The sequence below is a fragment of the Heliangelus exortis genome, chromosome 2 (genome assembly GCF_036169615.1).
Source record: "Heliangelus exortis chromosome 2, bHelExo1.hap1, whole genome shotgun sequence".
NCBI lineage: Eukaryota > Metazoa > Chordata > Aves > Apodiformes > Trochilidae > Heliangelus > Heliangelus exortis.
The window spans coordinates 39,246,756-39,272,714 of record NC_092423.1 but is presented as its reverse complement, the minus strand read 5'-3'; the positions used below and the strand labels follow the sequence as shown (position 1 = coordinate 39,272,714).

The 25,959-nt window shown below is 36.2% G+C and overlaps 1 protein-coding gene across 1 annotated transcript in view; it reads right to left on the bottom strand.

Moving 5' to 3' along the window:
- The window catches only part of SKAP2 (src kinase associated phosphoprotein 2), a 119,058-nt gene that overhangs the window by 10,364 nt on the left and 82,735 nt on the right, over window positions 1-25,959 (bottom strand). Inside the window, exons 10-11 of the mRNA XM_071735653.1 lie at window positions 8,229-8,297; window positions 2,110-2,222 (exon numbers count right to left, since the gene is read on the bottom strand). Coding sequence (XP_071591754.1) covers window positions 2,110-2,222; window positions 8,229-8,297 — 182 coding nt within the window. The remainder of the gene's footprint in view (window positions 1-2,109; window positions 2,223-8,228; window positions 8,298-25,959) is intronic.

The window sequence follows — 25,959 nt, the reverse complement described above, 5'->3', positions numbered from 1 at the left end:
CAAATATGCTCAATATTTTGTTAATGCTTCACACTTCCTTCTATAATACTGCTGTACACTGTACTCACTTCCTTATCAGCAAAATGTGATTTTCAAGAGTTATGTTCATACCTGGCTGACATATGATAAAAAGGCAATAAAGCCATAGCTAGGTTCAAGCTGAAGCTGAATTTATGACACCATTTTGGATCCGTACACATCACCTCCTGTCAGTACCTGCATCTCTCATTTTCAACCACTAGATGGTGTGAAAAAATAAAAAAATTGCCAAAGATTCCTGCCGACCGCCACAAAATCCAAGCATTAATGTAACGTATTAGGAAATATTTTCTGAAGAAAAGTCTTGACCCTTCAGGGCAGTTAGGTTCACTTTTCCTTTGGTTATATTTTCACTTACCAGACAAAGAACTCGTAAATGATCAGACCTTGAAACTGAATCAAGTGGAGGGGTGAAGATGGATCATTCTCTAGCACTTTCCCCTCCAAGGACCTTAAATTCAAAGCTGACAGTAGTAGCCAGCACTCATCTTTCTGAAAAAGCTGTAACAATCTTTAAGAGAAATAGGGCTGAATTTTCTGGGCTGTATTTTGGAGTAGAAATCATTCCCAAAGAGAGAGGCTCTATGTATATCTGGCAAGCCTGGTTCAAGGGCCGATTGTGGATTAATCACAGCATGACCACAAGACAGTTGATATACAAGACACCTTAAGACACTGTTTTTCTACTCTGCCCCATTTTTTAAATTAAATTTCTCTCTCTTTTGGGGAAGGAGTAGCAAAATAGTTTTTTCACCTACAGGCTGAAGACACCGCAACACAAAAGCAGAACTCAAAGAGGCCAAACTAATACAGAGGAATTTGTTTGTTCATGGGGTTTTCCCCCCCTCATTTTGGGGAGAGAAAAAAGGAGGAGAGGTGGTTATTTTAAATGAGTACCATTCTTCAGTGCTGTATGACTACTTGAAGGTTTGCCCTATTCAAGAGTGTTATCTAGCCTTTAGTAATGCAATTCAGTTACTAGTTTGTCAATGAAATACCTCAGAAGTCACACATGGCCATATTACCATTAGTAATATATCTTCTATATTTTTGATGTAGATCTATCTTTCTATTTATACATCTTAAATTTATTTAAGCAGAAGCTGTTAAATTTATTATCCAGAAATACTACAGGTAAAGGTATCACAGAAGATTTAAAGCAACTGTGACAAAACTGAGAAGTTGGAAACTAAAACAGATGACTTTAGCCTTCTTGTACCTACTTGTATATTTCAATGACCCACACTGAAGTAAATTGTACTGAATGGCAATTACATCTGAGAAAAATATTCTACATATTCTTTCTCATTTTTGAATGAGAACTTGAAAAGCTTAACTTTTTTTCCAGTATGTGGGGAAAAGAGAAATTTCCTGTGATGAACTGTTCAGAAGTAGAGTTCAATGGACTATGAGATATAATTTAGGTGAGGTTTTGCTTTTCTTGAGAGGGTTAATGAAAAATAAGAATATTAACCAACACTAAAGTAGAATAAAAATTCATGCTTATACTGCTTATCATCACTTTAGATGAGAGGAATTATATTTCTCATTTGCTTTGCAAACAGGGAAGCAGTAAATTAAAAATTGCCCAAATCTGTCAGAGAAAAATTGGAATCTGAGCTGTCAGAACAATTACAATATACACACAAAGATGAAAGCATAGTTCAGAAAAACAAACCATCTTCTGTAGCAAGATGCCCAAATACTCAGAATCAGCACAGTCAGGAATATAAAACAGGAAACAAAAAACATAACATGCAAGATAATTTTAAATTCCACAAGGTTAACTTTTACAAGCAGAAAGTACATTGTCTCTTGTTAAATCAGTTAACAAATGGTAGCCAGGATTTAACAAGTAAATAAACATGCTTTTAAGTTAATTCCTGTGACACGGCTATGTTTTAAATGTGACTATAGTTCATTTGACAAAATAATTAATTGCAGCGAATATCTGATTGCAAACAAAGGAGCTGAAAGGGAGTGCCAGTTTCCCCCCATAGAACTGTGGGAATGTGCTCTGCTGCCATAGTTCTCTTTCTAAAACTACGTAGAGCCAGTAGCATCCCATACCTTGCTGAGAATGTAGATAACATCACCACGTTTAAAGGTCAACTCATCAGGTTCATCTCCTGTGCAGTCCCACAAACCTTGATAGAAATTGGCATAATCGGTATTTTTGCTATCTGCAAAGAAAATGGCATTTAATTACAAAAGGATGAAGACTGAGAGACTACAATTACTCTTTAAATCCCCAGACACTACAAAGCAATTTATCAGTGCACATTTCTTACCCCCATTCTAGAAACAGCTTCTTCGTCCCACAAAACAAGTGGAAAACAAGTTTAATATGCGAGCCCTTCACTAACAAGTTGTATCACTTTAAGACAGGTAGCTAGAGGTTTTCAAAGCATTTTCCAGCTGCAGCTTAAAGCAGCTACTTTTCCTTCACTAATATATTTCCAGCAAGCCCTATTTGTATCTCAACTTGAAGCCGATAAAATTAGTAGAATATAATTAATAATAATTTGTGAAAGGAAGCCAAAGGAAATATTTTGTGATATGCTCCCCCTCCCTCGCTTGTTCCAACAAAAGTAAATAACTTCTCTGAGAACCTTTGAGATAATTCTTGATTGTTCCGTCTGAAATACTGGAGAACTTGGAAACTGTTGCTGAAGCTGCATTTTAAAAATATTTGTGTCAGCTCCAGTTTAGGATATTAAACTCTAAACATGCAACTACACTGCAGTCATAAACTCATCCTTCTAACTGCATAAGCACAATGGATGTGCTGTGTTCAAGCTGCCATACAGACCATTAACTGATTGATTATTTAGCACTCTTTGCTCTGTAATACGGCAATAACACAGTAATAAATGCTTTGTCATACACTTACAATACAGAGTACCTCTATTGAAACGCAGTGCTTAAACATGGCTAAATACACTGGGTGCTTCTGTTACACTGCAAACTATTTCCTGTTTTTAATTCCATGGGAATGGAGTGTGATGAGTTAATGCAAAAAGAATGTAAGCAATACCACTAAGATGACCAGTTACATTATGTATACACTAACCAGACAGAATGTGTATGTACTAATAATTTACATCACTGGAAAGCTATCTCCCAATTCTGAAAACATAAATATGACTGAACTGGCTGGATCAAAGCTGTCATCTTAGTTTTGTTATATGATCCTCAAACAGCAGGCTTGCTGGTTATTCCAACATATACCAGTTACATTTGCATGTCGTTAGCACTCTACACCATTATTTATAGTTTACAATTTAATCGTGATTGGTTCACTTTATTACCAAAAAAAAATCCTGCCAAAATATCAAGTATCAAGTGAAAGTGTCATGCTATTAAAAAATACAGCAGTGTTCAACTTGTGTTTTCTCCTATTTTGACAAGTAGATTTTAATTTTAATATCTTCTGTATGAGCAAGTAGAGCTTATTCTCTGTTTATCCATTTCAGTCTGTGTTCTGTGCTGTCTTGCTTTGACAGCAATACTATCATAAGGCTAAACATTCATAAGTTTGAATTTAAAGCTGTTTTGCAATTTAGTCACTATGTAATTCTCCATAAACTAGTGATGAGTGGCTACTACTCACTGTATTGCACTAGGGGGAGATCTGCCTACCAGTGCACAAATCCTCCTGTCAGCACCCCAAAAATAGCAACATATACCTCTATAAAAACTCCTAACACTCCAGAAATAAGAGATTTGGTTATTGTAAAATGTATAGAAAGAATAATTTCAAGAAGGTAGAACCAGTTTGAAATGCTGCACCTCCAAATTTTGGCCCTTCCCATTTGTCAGCTCATTATTCACCAAGTTAGCATCACACAGGTCAGTGCCAAATAAATTTTGATTAATATTAAATCAGAATCTCTCCTCTATTTTTTGTACCACGCCGATCAGAGTTCTCTACTTTGTCTCCTAAAAGATAGGGTAAACCACATGAGGAAAAAAAAACCTTAATGTGCTATTTTTGTATATATCCCTCTTTTCAAATCTTTCTGCAGTTGTCATATTGATTTGGTTTAAAATACAGTACTTCTTCAAAATTGCACCGAAATGAATCATGACTTCTCACATTGATCTTTATCACTTTGAGGTCTGTTCTGTCCTTTATTTGCCTGAGTGATTCCTGTTAACACTAATGGGAGCTACACAGGGAACGTGAGCAACAGAAGAGATCCTACAGCAGGTGAGACACATCTCTCCCTGGATGTTCATCATGAGCATTTAATTAAGCCTTAGAGTGGGAAAGCAGCTCTACTAATAACATGACAATGCTGGAAAAGATGCAATTTAAAATAAACTTACTGCTACAGTGGAAATGCTGCCCAAAGACTAAACAGGGCTCTGTGCCCTCATATGGCAATTCAATGTGAGACAGAGTTGTTTAAATCACTAAGCCACAATCCTCAGAAAAAACATACACTGGTATACCAGGAGCACAGAAATGAAAAACAGGGAGAGAAAGTGCTAGTGATGGTCTTCCAGTACGTGTTAATTTAAAACTCTTCATCCTGTATCATACCCACCAACACAAGTTTCTCAAAATTCTCTAAGTGAAACTACACATGCATAAAAGCCAATTGTAAATTTAACTTTTGAATCTATCTAAATGGTGAAATGCTTCATAAAGTTCAAAATCAGAAGGTCTCGATTTGCTGGCATTACTCTATCACAGTAACAACCTATTATACACAGTGAAATATTGTGTGCCTTAAAAATACTATGATGACAATTGCTAAACTAATGTCTGTTGTGTTTTGAAGGCATGGTCACTTAGTCCACAAACATAAATAAGAGATGATTTAAAAAAAAAAAAAAAAAAAAAAAAAAAGTGCAATAGAGAGTGGGAAGCAGTTTGCTTTTCCTACCCATTGCTTTAATACTACCAACCACAAGATATGGATGAGCAGGATTTTGGATAGGTTGTTTCTCCAGGAAATAGTTCTTTCATTCCAAGACAGCTATCTGGATGAATAACTATTCAACAGTTTCCAAATTCCTTGTGGTTTTCTCCTGCAACCACTGTTTTTCCAGTAACAGTATTAGGAACACCAAATATTTTTGTCCAATATAATGATAAAAACACATCAGAATTTATTTGACAAGTCAAACAGTAATGGCTGCCAACCTTCATGACAGTAGGCTCAGGCTGCCTATTTCACTGAAATATATTGGCACCTGACAGTACATGCTTGAATAAAGGTGAACAGCTAAGGTAAAAAAATCTGACAAGTATATCACTCAAGCATTCACTTCAAATAAAAATAATAATAATAATAATAATAAAAAGTGCTGGAATATTCTAAAAGGCTCAATAAACAGAAAAAACAAAACCTGGGGAAAAAAAAAAAGATAAAGATCACATATTTCATAACGATTTAAGCCGTTACATTCCAAGCCAGTTTAACTGTAGACTCCTCTATTCCTGCACTCTTCCTTATGCCAGTTTTTGCACTTTAAATTTCTGAGCACAAATCTGGCATAAAACTAAACTGGCTACAACAAAACCAGGAATTACAGCCCAAGTATGGAAATGCACTGCTTAAAACATTAGAAAAAATGTGACTGTGCCCAATTTTCACTGATCTTCCATTTTAACATTTATGGCATCCAAATTAGCAAACCCTACTATGGTAGTGACTTAGAGCTAGGAGCTAATTTTGTCTTCTTACACATTACTTGTGCAATGAAGAAACAAACATGTATATTTTCCTTTCACCACTGTGAAACTGTATTTCACAGTGTGTGTACACAGCCCAGTCTATTAAGCTGCTTGCCATTCTGATTCATGTTCCTTGTATCTTGATCAGATTTACCAACAGTTTATAGGATCAGACTTGAAGATTACTATTCTGGGCCACTTAGCTGTATTGGAAAGAGGTGAACTTCTGGAAAATTACTTTTTAGGTGAGGATGTGATCAATATTTACCATACTGAATGCTTAAAGATGGAGGGACAGGTGAAGTTCAAAATTCTAGCCCAATCTGTTCAGCATGATCTTTCTCAGTTTGCTTCTCTTATTATTCTTTAGTTACTCTAAAATCACGGTATTTACACAGAGACATTAAAGAACATGACACTCACTGATAGAGAGATTGTGGAAATAATGAGTAGATAGTAGTAGCAAAAAAGATCCAGCATTCTGTACTATATAACCAACTCTTCAATGCTTTGGGTTTTTTAAAAAATAATTAGGTCACTAGCAATTAATGTAAAGCTATCCAGCAGCAACAGTCAGCATCAATACAGCAGACATAAAAAGAATTCAAGTCTGAACATTAATGCAAGTAAAGATACATTAGGACAAGAAAAGAACAGAAATAAAAGGGGTTTTTGCACTTATCAGGCTGAGCTCACAGACAATTTGCAGAATATTTTCTCTGAAAATCAGGCTTAGTAAAGCTAGGGCATAAATTAAATTTAAGCATGTACGTGCTGTGTGTATGTAGAATCATGAAATATTCTTGAGTCAGGTTAGATATTTATGATGTGATGCCTATCAGAAATACTCATGTCAGTTCAGCCCTAGAAGTCAATCAGATTTCCAGCGTTAAATAGTCAAGTAAGAGAGATCAGATCATAAAATTATTGCTTTTAATGAACCTGAAATCTGGGGACAATCGTTATGGTATTTTCAAGGACATTACACTAATAGTAGCAAGACTGATAAGGCTGTTCTCATAGAAGTTGAAAGGTTTCAGAAAAGAAGGTGCTAAGGTTTTAATTTCTAGAAGTACAAACACTTGGAACTTCAAGAAGATACAGTAGTGGAAAAAAAAAAAAGTCATTGGCAACTTCATAATTAGATTGACCCCACACACCATTACGACAACATGCTCTTATAATTACAGTAATGTCTAAATGAGTACTAAATACTAAGGCTGTAATGAGTCATGTTGTTTTACACAGGTTTTTAGCAGAGCACAATGCTAACTGCATCTGACGATTTGGCTCTTGTTTCCTTTCCAAGAAAAGCAACCCCAAACTCCTCACAGCAACCTGTTCCTGCTTTCCTGTATGGGTCAGGAAATCAGGCCTCTGTTTCCTCTCCACATGTTGCAACAGGAAGAGCACTTAAGAGCTACTTCCTAAAGGAACTCTTCTTGCCCACCCCTTCCTTGACAGCCCTGAAAGAATTATGTGAATTATGTACGATGAGGGAAGGACAGCCAGATTGCATGTCAGTGCAGGTCATAGTTACAATGCAACTGTTCTCGAAAAGGTGTAAGGTCTGATAAGAAGCAAGTCTTCTGTACTTGCTGTGTCAAATCACCAACAGTTTATCTAAAGGTCCATGCCCCTGTAGCACATATATATCTTGTTTTTAAGCATAACTGGAAATACCTTTCTGTCAAGAAAAGTTGTCTGGCCATGTGACTTTAACATGGTGTTTGCAGTTATTTTTTCAGTCGCAGAGATAATTAGTACAAGGGCAGTTTGCCAGACTAAAGCTGAGAATATCCTTCACAGCCTTTCTGGGCATTTGTGTCCTTTTCCAATTTTAATGCTGCTGTCACTGGACTCTGGCATTTCTTACCCAATTCATTTGCTTTCTGCGGTAATCATATGCAATGAAGATATGCATGGCCAACATTTAAACAGGCTGCAGATCAATTAGTGGTCTTAAGTTTATCTGATTTTTATCAAAGAAGACAGAGCTCTGGGTCGATTGTCAGAGCCTGTGTCAAGTTGACCTTTTCAGAGACGTCTACATTGCCAGTCCCTTGGGCAACTTGTTGTCCCCTGTTAGACTCTGAATGGCAGAAGTCTGTTCTGCTCAAGCACAAAGTATACACAGATGTCTATATTACATTCTTATAGGTTTGACAGCAACTGCATGTTGTATCTATAAACTGTCCTTTAGCAGTGACACTTCCTCAATGATGATAAGCTAATTTATGCAACTAAATCTCCTTTGTGCAGAAATGAAAGCTAATTGAGTCATTACAAAGTAATTCAGGAAGGAATACCTTGTATAAATTGGCTTACTTTATAAATCCTTCTCAAGTGGTTTTCATGCATCCTAAGTGGTGCTAAGCAGTTCTGCTGCCATTAAATACCCAGGTGAAAAAGACTTAGAGCTATAAAAACATTATTTTTAAAAATGAAACGAAAAAAAAAAAAGTGCATGCACAAAATAAAGAGGAAAGATTTTAATTACCTGAAACACTGGTAACTTCCTCCTGGCTCGTTTTTTTTGGCACTTCAGCCTTTGAAGGAACACGTTCTTCTGCAAAAAACATAACTGCAAATGAAATTCTGAAGGGATACCTCAGCTGAGAAGAATTACAGCCCACAACAATCTGAAAGCCACACTCTACATTTCCAGATTGTAAGCCCTGCTTACTATTTTGCATTTCTACAGAAGTTGGAACATTGTTGTTTCTGTGGTTTTCCCCACCCATCCAAACACTCCAAGCGCTTTCTTTCAAGATCTCAGTTGTGAACATCTGTTTCCCTTTTCACTCTGCTCTGAATGCAGTAATACAGACTTGCAGTTCTGCTGTTTTTCAGTCATTTCAGTCACTCCTCATTCTAGGTCAATCAGAATGAGGGCCCTATTCTGCTACCTACATTTCTTGCCAGAATAAAGAAAAGGAAACTGAGGATTTTAAAAGTATCACCAGCCTATGCAAGAATTCAGAAGTTCTTAAGAGAAGCACACAGAGAAGGAAGATAACATATTACCTTCAACACTGTCAAAAACATGCTTGCTCAACACCTGCACGGTGGGAACAGAGCCACTACAGCTGCCATGCACTCAGTGCTCCTGCCTACTGTGCCCAGCAACAGTTTTAAGCAAAACAGACTGTATCAAATAACTTGGTGCAAGTTTACGAGGCAAGAAGAGAGAAAGCCTGGCAATGATCAACTCTGAAAGATGTTTTCTGGCTAGCAGGCTTGGAACACTCAGAAATCCCCAGAGGCACTTTCAGAAGATGTGCTCCATACTCCTCGTCCAGCACAGACAAGGAATTTGCTCACGCTCACACCCTCATTTAAGTAAATCCACTCCGGCACAGGGACATAAGATTTGTTCCTCACATTTCACAGCCAACAATTCTGTTGATTAGGCAAAAAAGGGAACAAACTGTGAGTCTTTTCAGCTGCATTCTTTCTTTAGTTTCATAAGGAAGTAGAAACACATTTATCTTGGCCTTCAAAGTATATCAAAACTGACAATGCTGCTGTAGTGAATGAGGAAGCAACATATTGATAAATCCCGTTCTCAAACAAGAATTGGACTTATAATACTTTTAAAATATTAGGCTTTGCCCATCATCACATCTTATACAGATACTTATGCCCTTTTTTAGGGCACACATTTCAGCAACTAATTTTGATATTTTATTAATGACAGCCAACAGATACAGAACTCATAGCTTTAAAATGTTCCTTATTGTGAAACTTTTGTGTAATTGCCTAACTACTTTGACAAAGAGTGAATTTTATATCAATAGTTCAAAGGATTTTTAGCCTTGTAAAAATTTCATCTATCCACAAGACTGTTCCTGCAAACATTAAAGCAGATGTTTAAAGCACAAGAGTAGACCTGTTGAAATAAGTATGCATAATTGCTGCTAACCTATATACACAGTCCTACAAATATTACAGTTACATCACTCTACAAAGAGCTTTGAACTTCTGCCCTACTAAGCAAGCCAGCAAGAGTTTTTTTCCAGCCTGACTCTTGACTTGCTAAAAATCTGGTTGAGATGAATATAGACTATTATTTGAGCCAAGATAAAAAAACAATAGACATGGGAAAATATGAAGCTGCAGTACAAAACAAAACACTCCGAAATATTTACTGCATTCAAACATTCCCCTGCTTGGCAAAAACCTTGCCACTCATTTCCAAGAACACTAAATTGGATTTTTTTAAGTGCTCACAATCAGGGCATAAATGGCAAATATACATCCCTAATGTGTTGTCAGAGCACTAGGAGGCACTGGTATTCTGTGGCTCACTCTCTCTATTACACCACTCACAGGTAGTAGTATCCCATTGTCACACAGAGTTTTCTAGGATGCTCCCTTTTCCAAGAACATCCATCACACAGCATAATACATGTTATTAAATAAATGTTGACATTTAGTTGTTACTCAGAATTTGAACATATATCAATTCATGTGTTGAATGCACTGTGGATTTTAATTCTATCACTGTCATGGTCATCAGAGTAGCTTAAACTGAGGGCTGGCTTTAATAAAGAGTATTTCAACTAAAGTAAAACAGTAGAGAAGGCTTTGAGAGATGTTTTCATAAGGTACAGTTGGCATGTAGATAGCTTTGTGCTTTCATGGAAAAACTGAAAACACAAGGATTCCCCTTCTTGTAAAACATATTTTCCTAGTAAGTTATTAATTTGTATTCTAAAGAAAAAGCAGAAAACTAATCACCCAATCATGAATGAGTCTACTATCAACAATTTTTTAAATTAATAATCAATTATATACTGGCCAACTGTTTTACATTATTCCATTGATTTTTTTTGCTCCTAAATTATTTTCCTTAAAGGACAAAAAAAAAAAAAAAAAAAAAAAAAAACAAAAAACAAGCCCAAACCCCACAGACAGTACTTGAGTATAAAATGGATAAAAGTTTGGCTTGAACAGTGCATTCCTACAATGGAATGTGGTATCTCCATAATAAATATACATAAACTTAGCAGTTTCTTCCACTAACACATTCCTTAACCACCTTTTTATATCATACTCTAATGGCATTATTAATTTGTATTCTACCAACTTCTAGCCTCTGACACAGACATTGTCACTGCACAATACCAGTTTATACCTTGGAGAATCACTGTTTGTGGGATGATACATTTCATTCAACACTTTAATAACAGTAAACAAAAACAACTCAGCTATGCAGCAGAATCTACCAAACCACACAGATGGTTATAAGGTTTTCACTGTGTGGTTTCCATAGCAATCATATTGCAAATCTGGAAGCTTCTTGCATATAAGCAGCTTGTATTTACATGCCTCTCAGCTGCAACATGGAGCTCTACAACATGGGAACATGCGTGTTTCAATCATATATTGTTAGAAAAATCATTGGAAGATGTTTTGATCAGTTAAGATAAAGACTACTGCAGTGAACTAATTTTTCATCTATTCCACAATGACATAAGCAATCACATGCTTGTAATGTACATTAATATATCTTCATCTGAAATCTCAACGTGGTGTCCGAAGGTTATAAGCCTATAAACAGGTTTTATAAGACAGACCTCCACAAAAAACACTTGCATTATTAAATAATAAAAAAACCCTAAAAAAACCCCAAAAACAGCCTCTTTACTATTGTACTCAGCAGGGATGACAGGTGTGTACATGAAGAATTCTGCTGACACTGAACATCATGGGTCTATACTGCTTTATGTAAGAAAAAGACAAAAGATACAACAGCATGGTAACACTGAGAATATTACTCCACCACCTTGCTTTTTTTGCCATCGAATAATGACTGTGCACACATGTAAACAAGAACTTTCAAACTTGAATAAATGCTTACCGTGGGAGTCAAGGCCTTTTCTCTCCCAGATTTCTAATTTTATGAATTTACCTAGCCCCACAGCAGATGGGGTATTACTCTAATAAGCAACACAAGGTTATTACTCTAATAAGGAACATAATTCAATCCAGCCATGTAATTTAAAAAAAAGAATTAGCGAGAACTGGGGTTTTTTTTTTTGATTTTTTGTTATTGTGAGTTTTTTTAACAAACAAAATTATTTGCTTAGAGAATCATTTAAGCAATTTCAAAGAAGGAACAATAAACAGAGAATTTAAGAACACAAAATCATTTTTACTATTTGGCCAAACTGACACCTTCTACTAGCATTACCAGGGAGGACTGGAGACCACCTGGGAACAAAGGAAGAATTACCACCCTGCTTGATGCAGGGCCAAAAAGCTGCCTTACCTGAGGGCAGTGCTCCCGAGCCTTGGAGAGGAGCCCTCTGCAGTATTCTCACTATATACACATCTGTAGATGCCTTAACACTTCACCCAAACTCTTACTGTGTTCTAGACTAAGCTGTTACATATCCCTGGAAAGCTCTGTGTCTTCCTTGATCCTAGGCTTGCCTTGGTGTATGTATAATGGCAGGGACATTACTTTCTGTCCTCTCCTTTTTGACTCCAGATCCACCACCCCTTTTGTATAGAGAGGTCTCCAAAACCAACGGTGGCAAAACCTTAAGTCTGAAAATCCTCCAGTATTCCTACAGATCTGCCTCTTTCTGCTGGTTCCTCCTGAGCATGACAGATGACTTGGAGACTTAGGTACTTCCTGGCATTTATCCTGCATTCCCAGTAGCGCTCTTGTGCACTCCATTCACAAATGAAATGGTTTAGAAAAGGCTGCTGAAGGTGCTATTCTCTAGCCATGGTGTGAGATCTGGGGTGTGACAGAGAGGGGGAGACAGATTACCTTTTAATCAAGGTCCACCTGACAGTATCTGCAGTGTCTGAGTGAACAGGGATCAGGGATGAAAACACCTCCAGGAAGGTGGCAGAAATGGAAAACGAACTTGTTATTTAGAGAAGATAATAGAAGCCTAAGAATTTCTTGCCATAACAGAACATGTAATTGTTAACATCACAAAAACTGATGCACTGCTACAGGCTTGAGGGAAAGTGGCTGGAAAGCTGCCTGGTGAAAAAGGACCTGGGGGTGTTTTTCAATAGCCAGCTGAATCAGACAGCCAGTGTGCCCAAGTGGCCAGGGCCAATCCCATCGTTGGCTTGTATCAGAAATAGTGTGGCCAGCAGGAGCACAGAAGTGATTATCCCCCTACACTCAACACTGGTAAGTCCATACCTCAAATAATGTGGTCAGTTTTGGACCTCCCATGACAAAGACATTGAGGTGCTGGAGCATGTCCAAAGAAGAGAAAAGAAGCTGGTGAAGGGTTTAGAGCACAAGTTTCATAAGGAGTGGCTGAAGGAATTGGGGTTGTTTAGTCTGGGGAAGAGGAGACTGAGGGAAGACCTTATAATTCTCTACAAATACCTGAAGGGAGGTTATAGCCAGGTGAGTGTTAGTCTCTTCTCCCAAGTGACAGGTTATAGGACGAGAGGAAACAACCTCAAGTTGCAGCAGTAATGGCTTAGGTTGGATATGAGGAGAAATTTCTTCACTTGAAGGGTTTATTAAGAACAGGATGCCCATAGAAATGGTTGAGTCACCATCCTTAGAGGTATTTAAAACAAATGTAGATGTGGTATTTCAGGACATGGTTTAGTGGTGGAATTGGCAGTGCTAGGTTCATGGTTGGACCCAATGATCTTAAAGGGATTTTCCAATGAAAATGATTTGAATAGAAGACCATTCTTATTTTATTCCTACTTCTGTGGGTCAGCTAGTCAACACCCAATGGCTCAAAGAGAAAAGTCACGCTCCTTTGTGAAAAGCTTGAGTGAAAAAATTATTTCCAAAACACAGGCAGAACAGGTAGACAGAAACAGGCAACACAGACACAGCCTAAACACTGGGATTGCAAAATACAAGCAGAAGCAGAAGTTGCATCTGAATATGTATATGAATATATATGGTCACCACCATGCTCAGAAATATGATGGGAAACAAGACAACAGAATTGTATTCAAATAGAATTTAGAAAGACATCTGCAGGTTATGGACAGTACAAAACCACATTTTAGTGAAAAATATTATGCACACTAAGATGGTTTAGTTTTAGTTGAGGACAACCCCTGCCAATTCCTAGTCTCAATTCCTTCCAAAACATGATCCAAGTCTGATTGCAAGGTTGAGGAAAAAGGTTTCATTGAAATACACTACTCAGCTAAATTGAATGGGATCTCTAATTCTTTTTGCACAAGTTTTCATCGGCTCTTTGAAAACAACCATTATCTAAATTCTGAGTAAGGCTGAGAATATGTCCAACCAGTAGACAGGAACAGATATCTGTTATTACTGTTGACAGTGACCTCCCAAAAACTATTAAATACTTTGGGATAGAGGGGACCAGTGGAAATTGCTTAGTCTGAAATCCTGCTCTAACTCTGCAAATCAGATCAGGTTTCTAAGAAACAGCATTTGATTTCTTTTGGTACTACTCCACACTAAGCTGCTCAGCAGCAGTTTAAAAAGTTTACGTATGAGACAGCTGAGGCTGATGACTTTATAGAACAGGATTAGCTCAAATGACTCAGTTCTGTCCAGATCTTGCCAAGTCTCCAGCTGTGAAGTTTCCTGAATTCCTGGAGAAATCCTGCACTTTTTTCTCCTTAGTTGCACACCTTGAATCTTGGAAATGTGCTACTCTGCACCACCGTTAATCCCAATTGTGTGAGCACTCTGAATAACCAGAACAGCCATCTGAGGTAGAAATGAAGCACTGGCTACTCTTGGGAAGACCTTAGAAAAGCTACTTCATCATCCTCACAGAAAAAGATTCATAGATTCTGTTATAAATTAACTCAAAATCGATGCTTAAGGAAAAGGAGGTGAGAAGGAGAGGAAGTGATACTGGAGTCTTGGAATGTCACTGAACCGTTTTCAGGAGAAACAAAAAATCTCTTAAAAAATCTTCACCACTTCTAAGCATATGTTATGGTTTGACTTAATCAAAATCAGATATAACATTCCCTTCCTAACAAAAGGATTTTGGAGATACAACATTTGATAAAGTAAAGAGTGAAGTAAACAAACAAAAAAAAATCCTAGTGCAGAAGAACGCTGTTTGGATCATGTAACTGTTGCTATAAAGAAGTAGCAGAGAGAAATTAGTAAGTCTGGAGATTTTTTAAGGAAAAAAAATCTAAATATATCTGTGAAAAAGTCACTGCACTTCTACACATAGCCATCCACATGAACTACACAACAGCAATGGATTTAAAACTGTTTTAAACAGCAGGAAGATACTATATGACTACTCATGAGTTTCCTGGGAAGGAAGATGGAAAAAGTCAAGCTTTTTCTATCAGAAAGTAATTTTTGCAGTGTTTTAGAACAGAAAGTATGAAGACCGGGTGATCAAAGAACACATCTCTGTCCCTGGAGGAAAAACAGTTACTCCCACAAGAGATAAAAGTGAGCACTGTCGGCAAGGTCATCCACAGTTGCTGCTAAACTGCTGCAAAGTGGATCCTCACACTCTACTGTGCATAATTTTAGAAATTTTTCAAGAAATTCAGGACCATGTTTTGCTTTACTTGCCTTTCCTACTTTTTGAGACCTGAATATACGTTAGCACTTTCTCAGCTTCATTTTCCTTACTTTTCCAAGTACCAAGTGTCCCAATACTGTTACTTCCCTGCCCTTGCCCCATTCTGTAGTTACAATTCATACAAAGCCTGTATTCTCTTCAGTTTTGTTCATTTACCAGGCACAGAGGTTGTTAGTATGGAAGTTATTGTGTTCAGGGCTTCACAAGGCCCTTCAGGATCTTGAAGTATTACAATGAAAGAAAAACATGCTTCTAAACAATTTTTAAATCTGTGATTTTAAAAAAAAAAAAACAAACAAACAAAAAAAAAACCAGCTTGCATTTCCTACATTTTTTTTTCTTAAAAAATATAGATGCAGAAGAATTAAGAGTTTGCCTATTTAAGCTTGAAGGAGGGAAAAAATTAGCTAGGCTGACAGGATTAGGAGGAAAATAATTATGTAAAATCTTAACTACACCAATTGCAAGATCGGCAGGAGAAGAGATAGAACAACACAGGATAAGTAGGAGTAACTATCAGGAATGACCATGTAGAATATCTGATTTTGGAATACTAAAGTTCCTTTGACAAAAAAGAAACTAATTATTATTAATAAAATTCAATACAAATACGCCAAAGTACAATGTGCACTGCATAGAAATAAGGGATTTTGCACTGACCTTTTTATTTCCTCATGAAGGGAGACTTGATAATAGTAATTCTTCTCAAGAGAAAAGATAAAGGTCATGACAAGCAAGTTCAGTCGTGGATATGCACACAATTATTATAATGAAGAATAAAAGAAATTAGAGATCCACTTCCAGAAACTTTTTTTTTTTTTTCTGTTTTTATATTCATAGAACATTTGTATATACAATTAAAGGAGCAAAGGAGCTATTTCATAATTTTGTTTCCAGCAAGTCTCTTCAAACTGTCTAATCCTAGTGACCAGTGAACTGGTCAGAATATATTAAACTCAGAAAACAAAAAATTATCTGATAGGCCAAACAAGTTGAAAATTTCATAAGTGATTTCAGAATTCAGCTCCTTACAAATTCTTTGATTAGGCACGTTTTAAAATGCTATCTGTATCTCATCAAAAGAACAGAAGCATCTCTGAAAGTTAAGTTTTATGTTAGCTTCCAACAACAACAAAAAAAAAAACCAAAAAACAAACAGTTTTGGGCCCACTTATAGAAATGTTTCTGTAGTGTCAAATCTGTCATACAAAATCGAGGCAACAGGCATCTTACCTAAATCCACACTTAAACATTTCAAGAAAAAATAAAATGCTTAAGATACGAATCTTAACAAGCCTCAACAATGTAAAGGGAATCTTCTGGGTTTAATGTTCCAACATACTTATCTAATTATTTAGCTGATTAACAAAAATACTCCCTCTTGTCCCCCTTCATCCTCAAAAAAAAAAAAGGTAGTTGTAATTATTGGACAGAATGCAAATTAGTAGTTCAAAGGGACAGAACAATCTTGTGCTTGATTCCATTGTTGTACTTTAGGTTCACAGGAATTTGTACTAGCAATTGCTTGCCTAAATATGTGTGGCGTGCACATAAGTACATTCTTAAATATAAATATAAAGAAGACTTATGTGAATTCAGTGAAACTAAAATAAATTTGTTTGTTCTCTCAATCTGTAATAATTAATTATGTAAATAGTTTAAGTGACATTTTATAAGCCTTATTATTAAAATGTTTTGCTAAAAAAATGTGGTGGCTATTAAAATTCACATAGAAGATATAAATAGTTCTCTATGTGAATAGATCTAGTAATCAAATATTCAGTTAGCTAATCTATACCGTAAACTCTATACTACAGTGTTATTTGACAACCATGTACAGGAGATATATTTCTCAAGCTAAAAATTGTATGATGCATAAAAAAGTCTGTAAATGTCAAGTGAAGTTTCCCATACTTGCTTACCAGCAGCAAGACTTAAATTTAAAAGCCATTTCTGAAAACTACATATCCCTAATTGTGACAAATGTGACTTGACATAATATTTACACACATAGAATTCATAAAGAAAGCACCTTGTTTAAGCCGCATAATGTCCTTTAGTAATCTGCAGAGTTAAAGTATTCAAATTTATAGTCTGATTCCAGAAAAGAACTTACTCGAAAAAGGGACAGAAGACAAAGCATTTCAACATAGGTCACTTTATTGTAAGGAAACACAACACAGTTGTTGGCATGTTTCCACAAGAGAAGTCTGGTCCCCAGATGCTTCCCTTGCAACTACTTTAAAAATGCTCTACCAAGACATTTTTGCATTCTCTGTGTTGATCATTAACTGCACATTGACAAAAAAAAAAAAAAAAAAAAAAAAAATTATCAGCAGCTTTCACTCTTTAGGTATTTTAATGAAAAGTAACAAACCCACAAAACTGCCTCTTTGTACTGTTTATTGCCCATGCCATCAAATTAAATTCTTGCAACTATACTAAATTCTTTCTCCAGATTAAATGATGAAGTAAAGTAATTGTAAAAATATTCTTGTTATGATTCACTATTAAACAAAAATAAAGTTAAGTCACAAGTATAAAATTATAGGCTGCAGACTGTTTACACATATTCTGGGCATCTTTCCCCCATTTGTTTCTACAAATGGTGTCTCATTTGCTCATTTCCCATACATTAGGTCCAGAGTAGAACCCATCCACTTTGGATGCCTGATCTCAGTAGCCCTACACACCACATACCACAGTGCACCTCAGAGAGATGAGGGAGGACACCAGGTATCTGGAAATAGTTTTTAAGATGCCAACTGCTCCCCAGGCAGCTCACCATGTCATTGTGGAATAGGCATGCAGAAAAACCCCAGGCCCCAAGAGTCCCAGGTTACTTAAAATTCCCTTGCAGCCGGTGCTTTGGATTATCCAGTTCTAATGCCAGAGACTCAACACAGCCACCTGTGAACTCTAAGAGCTACCATTTGTAGGCCTGGGCTAGGCAGTTTAACCAGAAATTGTCTCTTATGATTTATATAGAAATTGTCAAAATAATTTGCATCTCAGTCTTTTGTTTATTGGATTATTTGAAGCTGCTGTCTAACATTTAGTAGTAGAGATGGTCTCACTTAAGGAAATAAATTTGAGACAGCAATGGAAGCAAGCACAGATTCAGTTAGTATCTTTTCAGACAGTGTAAAAACAACCCTCATGATAGGAGATCCACAGCCTTTCCTATTTGTTTTGAAAATGAGATTATTTCCTTTAATTCCTAATTCTACCCACTGTTGCCTGTAAGATTCAAGGACAGAATACTTGTTACACCCTGGTAAGACAAATTCCTTCCACAAACTGAAGATGGAAGTACTGGAACCTCTTCCTTAAGGATACTGAAAGTTCTCAAGGTCTTAAAACTAGCTTTCATAGAACACAGAGTTTTTAGGTGGAGGAAATAAAGATCTGCTAAGAAAAAGTAGACTTACAAGGACTGAATTAAAATATCCCTTGCGCCAACTGTGTCCTTTCTGGATGCAAACATTTTCCCTCCTACCTTACTGTCTACTCTAAATCACACCAACTTGCCAAAACTTTTCTTCAGTCCCTCTGGCATTTTAAGAAAACAATTGTTCCCTTCACTGCTGAAGCCTGTCTGCAGCCTGCACTTCCCTGGAGCACAGCAGACTGATGTATACTCGCCCTCTCTGCCTGGTCCACCATGTAGCAATCAACCTGCTTCTTCCAAAGACTCCTACCCAATCCAGGGAGCAGCAGCCAAGACAAGGGATCAGGCAGCCCTTTCCTCTGCTGCCTTTCCTGTATATCAGTGCAAAATAAACATGATGTCCTTTGCAAACACAGTACACTAACACAAAAGGAAATCAGGTAAACATGTACACAGACAGCAAAACTCATGAAGCTCTGGTGGACTGGTAGTATTTTGTTTTGCTAATTTCTCCATTTTCAGGAAAGTGGAAGTAAGCAGCAGATATAAAGTACATTGAGAAGAAAGAACATATAGGATTTATGCCAATGCCTTTCTTAAGGCTGAAAAATTCAAATTAGAGATTTGAAACTACAGTAACAGAGTGATTAATTCAGCCTTTAAAGCCCACCTTGCTGGGTCTTATTTGAGAATCCAGTTGTATAAATTATGGTTCTTTAATAGCTACCTCGTGGAAACCAGAAAAGTTGAGAAGCGATAGCCTGAGGCACCGTATAACCTCTGGTTGCTCTTGTTTCTCAGAAAAACTCTACCTAATGGTTTTAATAGCCTGATATGCAGTCATTCATCACAAATTCAAAAAGTAAAGGTTCCTTGATCTATCTGTCTATATAATATTCATCACAGTTATGCCCAAGCAGTAGAGCAAACCCAATATTTCTATTTTCATAAATATATATAAAATACAATTGACATTTTGCTTTGAACTTGCTAAACTACAGCAATTCCTCAAATTTATGGTTAATAAACTGTCTCACATACCAAGACATTTCTTCTGAATGTTTTGCATTACAATTATTGCACTGCTTCTTAATTAGATAAAAACAGTGCTACCAAAGAAAACTACTTTGCTTTCAAATAAATGAACTTTGGGTCCATAGCCCATTGAAGACATGCATGCATAGACAAAGTTTTGTTCACTTTTAAGATGAAGCCAACTGTCAGAAAAACTATGATACAAGTTAAATTACTTTGTGTGATTTTGTCTCACCAGGATGACAAGCCTTTCTGAGACAGGATTCTATCTCTTAATAACAAACAACTTCTGTCATACACTGTTTGCATCAGATTGGTTTTACAAATCAATAGTGTCAAATATTGTTTAGTGATGGTACACAGAAAATAGTTTAAAAAAAGATTGATCAGTACTTCCAGTAAAATATCATATTGAAATAAGTAAATTCCTTTCAATGAGTTGTGTGCTAATTAGTTTTTGAAAGAGTTCTTTAAACATAAATCTGCATTATTAAAAATACTTCCTTTTCCAATATTATTAATTTATGCCTTCTAATTCTAAGTAAACAAGCTTCAAAAGGTCAAAAGACAACACAGATTTAACAATCTATTGTAGGTTTATTGAGGGGGATTTTTTTTCATCTGACAGGACTTTAGGGTATTTTTTTTTCCTTTTTTTCAGTTCTAAAATAAAATAAAACTGTCTTCACTAACCCAAGATTTTGATAAGCATAGCTTGCCAACATGAACTCATTTAATTTATTATACCAGTTGACCACAACTTCAGGAAGGTCAGTTTTATTTTCTCCACTTGTAAATGATGAAATCTAAAAAGTGAAATGTCTGAAAACTATGAAGTCCTGCATGCAGTTCAAAGAGGAGAGAATAAATGCCTAACTTAACAGCACACATTTTCCATTTGCTGTCGATATTGTAATTAACTACCTTGTATTTCATAGCTGACTAAATTTTCTGCAGCAGAAGTATATTACTAAATAAACAATATTTCTAAGAGTATTTGTCAGTAGCCAACCCCAGCTTAGTCCAACCAGTGAACATACCCCTCAGATGCCAGCTAAATATGAATACTCAGTTATTACTCCATTTTTCTTGGCCTCCTCACTTGCACCTTGGTGAATTTGCATCTGATGAGAAGTCAGAGGTTAAATTTCATCATGGACAGTCCTGACAGCTATGGGCCACATTATATTCACTTTACAAGAAAAGGAGAAAAGCTTGTGCTTTTTTTTTTAAACTTTCTAAGCGTTTCCTCCCAAAGACTCACCACTTCCCACTAAATGGGCATCTCATTCTTTTCAGCTACACCAGACTGTCTTACCTCCTCTTTCATTACTGATAGCTAAGATCAGTAGGAAAAAAAAAAAAAAAAAAAAAAAAGAAAAAGATCTTTTTTTGGGACATAGGATTACATTAATTGAAGATAGAGCCCAAGCTCTGGTGGCAAACAAAAGGAGAGCTCCAGGCATCTGAATGGAAAAAAAATAAATTCATAAGCCATGTCTCCTGAGGATTTATTACTAACTGAAGGACTCCATGGTATATATAAATCACACAGGAGTCCTGCCTCAAAACTGAGTGGGAGAACTCGGCCACAGCTCCACCTCATTGTAGTAGTTGGGATTCAGCAATACACAGCTGAAAGAGGTTAAAGGAATAAAGAAGGAATAATGAGGTTATTCTTTCGATTATTTCTATGTCTGGCATACAACCAAAGACACATAGCAGCCCCTAAAGGCCAGTGATCAAGACAAGAAAATCTTGAACAGAAAAAAAAAAAAAATCTTTATTCTTTGATGCTGCTTTTCACTGCTCTTGTATTATTCTAACTACTTTTGATTTACATGAAACTGAGCAAAACCTGTAGCACCCTCTTCTCCTTAATCTGGTACTCCACTGACCAGCAAGGTATAAAGGGTAAAAATAGTCCATATATACAAAATAATACAATGGCAAGTAAAAAAATATCGATTTCTTAACAACACTGAGATCAAATATTTGGAAAAAAAATTTTGAAGAACAATCTATGCTCATTACTTTAAAAGAAAAAGAACCCCTTGATATGTTCTTGAATCTGAAAGTCGTTTGAATGGAAATTATTCTAAACACTTTGAGTAATTGCTTTGGAAACTCTTCTTGATTACTGTACTCAGAAATCTTCTGCTCTTACATTTGGTCTCTTCAGCTTCAAATATTCCAGACCCTACATAGCTTTCTGATTTGAAATCACTCCATTTACTAACTAAAAGCAGCTACAATTTATTTTGTGGGAAAAAAAAAGAAAAAAAATTGATAATATATCTTTGTGGACAAGAATTCCCTAACTACCTGAGACAAGTTAACAAATGCTGGGAAGAATCTGGACAATACACCAGTGATATGTAATAGTGACAACAGCAATCACCACAAGTAACATCTCAGCTCCATGATCACACCTGACCCAACTGACTTAAACCTACTGCTCTGCTGTACCAGTCAACTGGCCAGTCAACAGCATCTTCATGTTAACTTACTGATTTTAGGAACTTGTTACCCAGTTATAATCCATACCTGAGGCTGCTTGACACCAAACACCATGTTGGACCCATAGACCCTGACTGATACATTGAAAACTTGAAAAATAAGCAAAGTTCTTCTGAAAAGGCATTTTCATTAACACAGCAATGTGAAATCTTAACTTCTAGTGCAAGAAGTCAATACATCTGACACTACATTTTGAGAAAACAAATATTTGCAATGAATCAGTGTTCATGAGTGACAGAACAAACTTCTACTAATCAGACACCACCTTCCCTCCTCACTCTGTGGTCATGAAAGGGGTACAATATAATAAAATCTATTTGCTTCTTCAGAGATCAAACAATCCAGCAACAAGGGACAAGGAGGATGATATTAAGTCTGCTTAACTACAGAGTTTAACTATTAAAGATGACAAAGCTGCTTGAAGAGATAACCATGAGACAGATAGGGTGGATGATCATTCCTTACCTTCCTTCACAGTGTCAAAAATAAGTTCTGAAACACCAATATAAGAAGTAAAATACTTTGTTTAAAGTAAGTAAACCAATTAAAAGACATTCCTCTTTGCACAGCAAACTACCTATTGTATACAATTTTCTACCTTTCCCTGCCTTTGCCCTAGTGACAGGCTCCTTAGCTAAACTTCAAACTACACCACAAAACAGAACTACTGGCCAGATAACTGGGCTTGACCATGACCCTCGGCCCAACAGGAGACTGAATGAATTGCAAAATTTAACTTACAGCAAACTAAGAACTGATGCAAATTAGTCATGTTATTTTCCCACAGCTGTTCTTGCTAGAGATCACCACAGCACTGAATTTCTTTGTCCTTCTCTCTCTCTTGTCACCCAAAAGTTCTAATCAAACCTTATCTTTAGAATAATCTTAATGGAAAATATACTGTATGCCATGGAAACTACTGCAACAATGAACGTTTTTGAGACGAAAGGGAACAGAGGGAAAGAGACAACACAAGATTGAAAATTAAGATAAAGCTGTTAGCTTACATTAACACCTCTTTTCTCCTATTGTGGAAGTCTGTTGTAGACAGTATACAGACTGACACAAGGCTGCAGAGAGGATCAAGGAGGCAGGCAGCTGTTCACATTGCAGTCACAGTTTTGGGTAGGTGCTCCATAGAGATGTGAAACCACAGAACACAATACTGAAGGCCCTTAAAAATTATGCCACAGAAATCCCAAGTTAATAAAAGGATTTGGTCTGTGAGGGCTGTAACAGATGACAACACCCTTAAAGACAGCAAGTGAAGGACAAGTCTATTGTTTAAAATGCAACTGAAACTCTATGCATCTGGGTAGCCTAACACACACCCAGTTATTTAATACAAAAGTTTTAAGTTATTTTATGTTTCAGCTTATAATATGGAGCTGTGGACTGCAAAATTATATGCAGTGTACTAAGACAGGCACTAAACAGTTAAATAAGAAAAAAATGTGCCTTTATTGGCAATATTTTAAATTTTCCTTGATCAATTTTTTCCTCTGTGTTTTTATTAAAAAAGCATAAGTTCTGTTTGTTGAAGGCAGTATAAAGCTTTCTTTTCCTGAAGAAGCTTGCAAAGAAGATTTTACATTTTGGAAAATCTTAGGCAGTACCTGAACAAACCACAGTAAAACGGCGACTAATACAGAGAACCAGGAAAATGATGCTTCTATGGAAAATATTAATTTGCATGTGCTATTAAAGAAAAAAGTGACATAATGAATAAAAGAAAAAAATATTTCCCAACTCTCTTTGTACCCCCCTCCAACTAGCAACCCACTCCTCCTTCCAGCAGACACTACAAATTGAATTCCACTGCAATCTATGCTTTTAAGAGGCTAACAGACTGTTACCATTCTGGATACTGGTTTGAAGCTATTCAGCTACTGAATAGCTACTGCCTGGAAAATTCATCTACACCATCTCCTACCACAAGCAGGGGAACAAAAAATAGCTAAACGATGCAATAACTAGAGAATCAGTCAGATTACTACAACAGTTCTCCAAAATTCCCAGTTTCCATAAATGTGCAAAAATTTCCACAGCCTCTTTTTCAACCAAACACTCTTTATTCAAATATCAAGCAAAATGGACTGCATCATGAGGTTGCTTAATTTGCTTCTGAAATGCTTATATAAAAAACAGTGAAACACTGAAACACAAAATTTTACCTACTTGAGAAATTGCAAATTATAGACAAATAAATAGTAACAAACATTGAGCTGCGTGCCCAAAATTCAACATTTGTAAAGCTAGTGGATGTGCAAAGATTTGGGATCAGAAGCCTGCAACATTTAGATCCTCTAAGGATAAAAATTAAAAAAAAGATTAATTACTTCTTCCTCTTCAGAGGCCTAGCATATTCATCTTCTGCATTCCACAGCTTAGCATAGCTTTTAGACTGTACAAATACTTTTTTTTTCTCTTCTCTAAAACCCAATTCTGAACTCTTCATTTTTTCTGTATTATTTAAGTCAGGTAACAGCAGGAATAATGATGCTCCACCCTTTGACCATGAAATGAAGAAAAAGTAATTAGCTTGGGAAAATAGAAAGGACAGCCAACTGGAATAAAATGCAACCAGTCAAGCCTAGTTAAGGCAGGTCAGATGAAAGTGGAGTATGCTTTTTTACCATCAAGTTTAGATGAGCATCTACATGAGAACCAAATAAGGTTTACTCCTGTGAGGTTTGTCAACTAGCACTTCAGCTAATACTCTTCAATATGGTATGGAAAAAGAACAGAAGGATTGATCTAAGGCATCAGAGCTGTAATTTTTTTTTATTCTGCTTAAGTAAATAACTATTAAAGCACATTTATGGAACAGAAAGTTGTTTTCATCACCTAAAAATCAATTGCAAACTTATATTGTTTTTCTGGGGTTTTTTTTTGTTTGTTTTTTACTTAGTTATGCCAACATATCACAGCCAAAATTAAGAGATGGTAGGAGGAAAGATGTCCCTTTCTGAAAAGTTTGTAATTCGAATAAGATGGAAAAAGCATGAGATAAGGAAAAAGAATCTTTACTTGATAACATGAAAATGAAGCAAGGCAGCAATTCACTGAAAACAGAATTTGAAACATATTAATTATTGGTCCTATACCACTATTTTATGTGTTACTGCTTCAGATCTACTTACTGCTTGACATTTAAATGAACAGATAACAAAAGTGAAAGAGTAATTATTCCAGGATACATCTACAGCTTCTTTAACAAAAGCACAGAAGCATGGGCAAGCATACAAGATCACCTCTGTAAGAGCCTGAGCATCCAAAAAGCCCAGCAATAAGGTTTGTCTGTATCCTCTAGCTGTAAGATTAAGCCCTGTAATGTAGGTTTTTTTCACTGTAGAAGGGATTTTCAGCATATATGACAAGTAAGAAGAACATGTATTCCATGCTGAATTAGTCTAGGTATAATTCAAAGAAACAGAACAAAACAAAGCACTGTTTCTCTGCTCTCTTGGTTTACTGAAATGACCTCAAAATGCCACTTCCCTAAACAGCAAGGGTTGCAGAACATTATTTCAGACAAAGTGACTATTAACTGTTGTATCACTTTAAAATATGTAATTAGTGGTAGCATTTTTTTTTTCATAGCTTCTTAAAATATTCTCAAGAGTGACCACTTTTCCTGTAATACTTTAATGTCTATAACCAATTCCAAGAGCTTTTGCAGAGCTCTTTTTCTATTCTATTGCCATCTGATGGATACACTTGGACCTCTTGAGGAA